Source organism: Neoarius graeffei, chromosome 1, assembly GCF_027579695.1.
Source record: "Neoarius graeffei isolate fNeoGra1 chromosome 1, fNeoGra1.pri, whole genome shotgun sequence".
Lineage (NCBI taxonomy): Eukaryota > Metazoa > Chordata > Actinopteri > Siluriformes > Ariidae > Neoarius > Neoarius graeffei.
In genome coordinates, this window is record NC_083569.1 from 27,669,587 (window position 1) to 27,676,968 (window position 7,382).

The following is a 7,382-nucleotide window of genomic DNA, read 5'->3' on the forward strand; positions in this document are numbered from 1 at the left end:
AAATACACATTTCATATCAAAATAAACAAAATGTTCCCAAACAAAGTCCAGCCGAGACATAAAGTCATTTTAACTGACAGAAATTAATCCTTAATTTTGTCACAAATATATTACTGCCTTCTTGGTCAAGAATAATACTTATATAAACCTAACAGATACCAGTGATGCTGACCTGATGCGTTACTTCTGGCTGGAGTTCTCATCACTTCACTCCTGTGGAGGATGACCCCTTATGGACAGCCTAAAGATTCACTTAGAAGATAGTTTTGGAGAATTAATCCAAACAGTTTTGCTACGATGGCTCAGGACTGCAGTTGCCATGAACAGTTTTGTACTCAAGTCTCAATCAGTAAGCAGTTGATAACTTCAACAAAATAGGCTTCATGCTAAACCTAGAATGAATTTCCTGGTTAACACAGTTGCCCCTTTTCACTATATAGAACACAGTTATAGAAGTGAGGTATTTATAATCACACTGTCTGTTTTCACCCAAATGAGGATGGGTTCCCTCAAGGTTTCTTCCTTTTGTTGTCTCAGGGAGTTTTTCTTTGTCACTGTCACCTCAGGTTTGCTCAGTTGGCATAAATTTATATCTGGCTTTTATATAGTTCTGTAAAGTTGATTCACGACAATTTCTATTGTTAAAAGTGCTATACAAATAAAATTGAATTGAACTGAATATAAAGCCAGGATGCTGCAGCAACTCGACAATCTGACAGCACTGTAAGTGACACTGTCATGTGATGTTGTGGGGGCGGAGCTTCATGATGTTTCTTGAACCTTTATGATGTTTCCATATTAGCTTACAGAAAGTCCTCAGAATATTTTAATTCAGCTAAGATCATTCATCATGTTCACTGTTATATTAATGTGTCTGTGGCTTTCACTTGGTGAGTTTTGATTTTTTTTTATTTTAATTTCAAAAGTAATGTGTTGAATTAATGATTAATTAGTCTGTGTGACGTTAAGAAACAGCAGAATGTGGGTCTGACTTGTGTAGGTCTGGCTTGATTATGTAAAGGTTAAAAACATTATGTTCTCTATGACAGGTGACTCCATGGCAGATTCAATAGAGCCACTTTTCACTCGTGAAGTTGTACATGAAGGTGATGATGTCACTCTGTCCTGCAGCTACAGAAAATTCACTGGTACAGTCAACAACCTGCAATGGTACAGACAGCATCCAAAATCTACACCTGAGTTCCTTCTTTATATTTTTCCAAGTGGAGATCTAAGTCCCAACCTTCCTCCAAGAACATCTGCTAAAGTTGATGAAAAGAAGAAACAAGTGGATCTGCTCATCTCCTCTGCTGCTGTATCAGACTCTGCACTATACTACTGTGCTCTGGTGCCCACAGTGACAGGAAATCCAACTGCACTGTACAAAAACTTTCACACACACTGCAAAAAATGATCTCTTGTTGAGAGAAAATATCTTTAATATGGGTGAATTTATCTATTATTTCTGATTAGAAGTTTACTAGAACTCAAATATAAGATTATTTAGCTTACTCTGAGACGCTTTTACTAATTTCAAGCCTTAAATTTTCTTATTCTATTGGCAGATAATTTTGCTCATTTTAAGCACTCAATTCTAGAAAGAAGCAAAATTATCTGCCAATAGAATAAGAAAATTTAAGGCTTGAAATTAGTAAAAGCGTCTCAGAGTAAGCTAAATAATCTTATATTTGAGTTCTAGTAAACTTCTAATCAGAAATAATAGATAAATTCACCCATATTAAAGATATTTTCTCTCAACAAGAGATAATTTTTTGCAGTGCAGTTTTGTTTATACTGTAGATAGTTCTGCTGATGATTTTGAGAAGTTTTTGATGAGAATCTCACTTTCTCTCTGAATATTTATAAAGGGATTATATTGATGTTACATGTTGTAGAATAGCATCATAAAACAGGAAAACATTTTTATTATACTGAAGACAAATGAACTAATAAGTTCCGTAATTTGCATGCTCTCTGAACCTAATTTTACTGAATTCTCTTTTTTTTTACTTTTTATTTATAAAACTTTTTCACATGTTAAGAACAACTAGTAAGACGAGGTTAAGAAACAAAGCATGAGTTCATGTGATGATCAGTAAATAAACACAGATTTGCCTAATTCAAAACAAAATATCCATACAGAGAATAATTATGGAAAAACACACCAGTTTCCCCACAGTTTTTCTCCCAGCTCTTTTTGGAGCTGTAAGTCATCTGTTGGAGAAGGTGTACAGTAGTTGTTTAACAATATTGACAAAGAAGCCAACAGTTGGGTCCTTTTTCTCAAGCCAGTATTAATTACTTTTTTCTTTTTTTTTTAACTTGTGGCCAACACTATGTTTCAGAGGAAAGTATTGTCTTTACTTCATCCATCAGCAATATGTCCAAGACAGAGGGATGTGAAAGTTGTACTGATATTAAAACCCCAATATTTTTAAAAATGGTTGCTGCCATTTCTTTCCATAAAGTCTGGATATCGGGACAAGACCAGAAAACATGAGCATTCAACCTTTTTCCTGACTCAGTTTTTACTTTTCACAACAGTTCTACAATGTACATTTTTTGTCAAGAATAGTATACCATAAATAGTAGTGAAGGGAAAAAATGCAGCTTACACAGAAACACAGTGATTAGAAAAATATATGAAACCTGTAGAATTCCACTAATTAGTCACTAGTATTACCAAAAATAATGGCCCTCATTTACCAGTCTAGCATAGAAACCAGGTCTCAGTGTAGAAATCAGAATATGACAGTGTTCATGTGTGATTCGTGAAACATTCCTATCTTGCCAATCACAGTATAAAAATGATTGGCCATTGATAAATGCGGCATCTGAAAACCATCATCATTTAAATATCACACCCTTAAATAGTCTCAATTTAGAAGAATAAGAAGCTTTTATTTGTCACATGCACACTCAAGCACAGTGAAATTCATCCTCTGCATTTAACCCATGTGAAGCAGTGAACACACACATGCACACAAGTGAGCAATGAGCGCACACACACATATCCAGAGCAGTGGGCAAGTATGCTACAGAACCCAGGGAGCCGTTGGGGGTTAAGTGCCTTGCTCAAGGGCATTTCAGCCCAAGGCCACCCCATGTTAACCTAACTGCATGTCTTTGAACTGCGGGGGAAACCAGAACACCCGGAGGAAACCCACACAGACACGGGGAGAACATGCAAACTCCACACAGAAAGGCCCCCACTAGCTGCTGGACTTGAACCCAGAACCTTCTTGCTGTTAGGTGACAGTGCTAACCACTCCAGTTTAATACACCACCGTGCCACCCACCATTCCTGGAGATACTGCAATACCAGGTTGATGCATGGAGCAGAAGGAACAAGCCCCTATTCCAGCTCCCTGCTCTAAAAATCTGTTTAATATAATGTCCTCAGCTTGAGAACATATCAAATATTAAACTGATAGGAACAGATACTACACTTGATCTTAGCCATGAGGCCAAGAGGCTGTGCCCATGACTTTCTAATATGGAGAATCATTATATGTTCAAGAAGAAACATTTCTCCAAATAGAAGCTCAAATAGAAGCTTTCTGACTTGGGGCTATACTGGACACTGAACTATTTTCAGGAGTAAAAAAAAACCCTAATAATAATTTACTACAATTGGCACTTAAACAGTACAATAATTATAATTCTTTATTCGTGGACCAAAAAAGTAAAACAAAACTGGAAAGAGGGATATAATTTTGTGCAAATGTTAAATCTTGAGACACAGCCCAGGCCTCTAACTCCAAAAGATCTATTTAAGAGGTGAAGTTGGATGCAGTGAGTTGATCAGCAACAGTGGGATTGTTCTGTGTTATATTGGTGATTTAGTTCACTGTGACTGATACTGTGAAGTGATGATCTGTACAAATTTATGCTCCAACAGCAGAACTTCCTGGGTGTGGCCTTCTAGAAATGTGTTCCCTCATGTGTAAAGTTCAGCACATGCAGCAAGCACTATTATACAGGATCCTCACAGAGCTGTGTTCAGAAATGGCTCAACTATACAACTTCCTGTACATAGTGAGATACATCCCACTGATTCTCACTGTCACAACAGGTAATTAACGGTCATCAGATAATGAATTGTATTCCTTAATACCCATGTTTTAAGTACAAATTCTTTCAATGATTGTTTTGGGTTTGTTCACAAAAATATTCACAGATTTATTTCTTTATGTTCTTCTTTACAACAGGCAGTTTCGCTGGTAAAATTTGGCCGACAGATGAAGATGCCATTGTCAGGAAAGAAACGGACACTGTTACTCTGAAATGTTCATATGAGTCAAGCAGTGGTGGCATTTGGCTTTACTGGTACAAACAATATCCGAACAGCGCACCACAGTTTTTACTGTATAAAAGTGCAACGTCAAGTTCTGAGAGCACTCCTGATGATCGTCGATTAGAGTCAAAAACAACCAGAGACTCCACTGAACTTACTATCAGAGGTCTAAAGCTCTCAGATTCTGCGCTCTATCACTGTGCTCTTAGAGAGGGAGCACAGTAATACAGAGTCAATGAAAGGCTTTACAAAAACATACAAAAGTTAAACAGGAAGTTTCTAAAACCTCATCAAAGATACTCCCTTTACCAAATTATTATCAGTTAACCACACACACACAAAGGTTGTGGTAACATCTGCAGCTAAAAGTCAAAGCAAATTAAAATAAAGAGGGTTTAAATGTGGTACAACTTTAAACAAGGACACATTTATCACAGTAAATTCACAAATCAACATTTAAAAAAAAATATATATATTTTACTGACATTACCAGAGCTGTTGTGTCAGGTGTTGTTGGTGTGAACTACTCTGAATTAAAGGTCCTGACCTTTTCTGGCCAGTTTTCCCCACAATACATAGTGCTCAATTTTAATTATTTTAATTAATTATGCATGTACTAAAAATGCATGCTATTTTGCTGGATGGGAGCTCAGGCAGTGGCCTTTTACAAAGATGAAATGGATGAATAATAAAATGGCAGCAGTGCATACATACAATCATTCAGGTAGAAAGGAACCTGAAAAAGAAATCTCTGAGCCAACTCTTGTTCTTAACTTTCCCCACTATATAATTATCACACCTCCTGTAGATTTGTTCACATCATGCATGTTTTTTGTTTTTGTTTTTCAGTCTGTCTGTGAATTGTGTATAAGTTGTAATTACAGTTGTGTGTGTGCTTTACACACTTCCACCTTCCCTGAGTCAGTTAATCCTTTCTTTTACAAACCCGAGTCCCTCTGTCTCTCATCCTGATGCCTGTGCTACTAGTAAAATGATGTGCAGACAATAATTTGTGAACTAATTTAATATCTTTCTGCCCACCAAGATTTGTTTTGCTCGTTGACAAAAATTATAGTGTATTTTAGCAATATAAGGGACATAGCAGTTCAATATATACTCTCAAAATAAATAATCAGTTGGATGCTTTTGAACATTGCTGATCCTCTCTAAGTTGCTCTGGACATACAAGCATATTATAAACCACACAGAATTACAATTATTAGCTATTATTGCTGAAGCTATTTGCTGTCTGAATGACTCAGTATGCTTCTCAAAAACAAACTGTAGGCAGGTATTAAATGGGGGGCAGAGTTCCCTTACCTTTGTTATTTGGAAACGGAAGTAGAAATGAGATGTGTTTAATGTGTTTAACCCATGTTACAATGTTAGTTTTTGATGTAAAAAATAAATAAATCCAAATTAAAAGTCAGATCAATCATACCAGATCTTATTCCACCTTTTAATGTGATATAGAAACCATCAAAATCAATGTAAAAAACAAATAGAAACATTTTTTTTTTTTGGGGGGGGGGACTTATAATAACCTGGTTGCTATGTGTTTTTTTTTTCTTAAATTTGAGAGATAAAATTATGTACTTTATACTGAAGTGAGTAATAAGTGCATACACTCTTAGAAAGGATGTGTTAAAACTGACACAAACTCATACATGTCAACCTTTGGTCAATCAAACCTGTATAACCAACCTCCAAAATCCGTATTTCCCTTATAAAATCTGTATAAGATGCAAATTAAAATAATTTACCTAAAATTTGAATGATAATTAACAATGATATATCCAGTTACTTTTTATTCAATATTAATAACAATAAACCTTCAGAATGAATACAAAGCTCCAATGTTTGACAAAAACACAAAGTGTTATCAGCGTAGTTACGAAGGAAATACTTCGTTGTTTGAAGACAGGTTTCACCGAGTGGCTATTATGCGCGAGACTTCATATTAGCCACAAAGTCAGGAAAATCTGTTCGTAAAATTACGTTATAATGACCAAATACAATGAAAAGTATTTTTCCAGTCTCACCTGTGAAAGGTAATCCCATGTGATTTCGTTTGGACGGTAAACCTGTTGGTACAGTTAAACGCAGCACATGAATGAGGCATCTTTATTCTCAGAATCGCCACTTTGCCACATCCAATATGGCGGCGAGGATGACGTATGATTCTATGCAGAAGGTGGCATCTATGTTTATGTCTATGACTTCTGGGTTGGCGGGATTCTCGCAATGCGGTGTGCGCATGATCAAAAGTGGAACAAAGTCTCGCTACCACAAGATAACGCACGATTTCATAAGACTCTTTACTGGCTGTCGTGGGAATTGATTATAGCTCTAGATAAATATTGAAGTTTTTTTAAAGAATCCGTATAACTTTATTTATACGCCCGTATACTACGTTTATTGAATCAAATCCGTATAAAATACGGACATTCCGTATAGGTTGACATGTATGCAAACTGTTAACTTCTTACACATCAATGGGTGAGTTTTGGGACAATGCTTGTTGTGTTAATTTTGACAGTGAATGTGTCAGGAAGGTTAATATGAAGATGTGTAAACTTTGTAATATTAATACATTATGTGCTGTATAAAACAAATAATTGGCCCTCATTTATGAATTGAACACACTGGGCAAAGAAATCTGAGCATACGGTCATTTCCACGCAAAGCTCGGCATTTATCAATGTGAACGTGAGCGGAGTCTTTGATCAAATCTCATGTCAAGTCTTACCTCATGTATCTAAGTACTGAATCAGTGCAGATGTGCCGTACAGCACAGTAAATCTGGCTGAGTGGAGAAGCGTTATTAGACCATATATACTGACTGGCATCTAAACATGCAGCCACATATTCATTACTTAAAATATGGAACATATGGCAAAATATCACATTTTGCATATGCTTACACTGATAATGAGTCATATATCTGCAACATAGGCCAAATAGGTATTTTCAAATTGTTTGTAATTAACAGGGTTGACAGTTTTTTGGTGTAAAATTAATTTCTCTTTCATTTTGAGCCTACTTTTTAGGTTCGGCAACTGGTGACTGGTAAACAAGAGCCGTC

At 36.0% G+C, this 7,382-nt stretch overlaps 1 non-coding gene and 1 gene segment (V, D, J or C); one reads left to right on the forward strand and one right to left on the reverse strand.

Moving 5' to 3' along the window:
* Window positions 1–850: 850 nt before the first annotated feature.
* LOC132887127 (T cell receptor alpha variable 25-like) lies at window positions 851–1,384 on the forward strand (the record flags this gene model as incomplete). The annotated part of the segment is given in 2 exon segments: window positions 851–890; window positions 1,050–1,384. Coding segments are annotated over 2 exon segments (375 nt in total), but the record flags the coding sequence as incomplete, so codon positions are not given.
* A 1,904-nt stretch (window positions 1,385–3,288) lies between these two features.
* LOC132897187 (U2 spliceosomal RNA) lies at window positions 3,289–3,479 on the reverse strand. The gene has a single exon (XR_009656262.1). It is a non-coding gene; the product is annotated as a U2 spliceosomal RNA (small nuclear RNA).
* Between the last annotated feature and the right edge of the window lie 3,903 nt (window positions 3,480–7,382).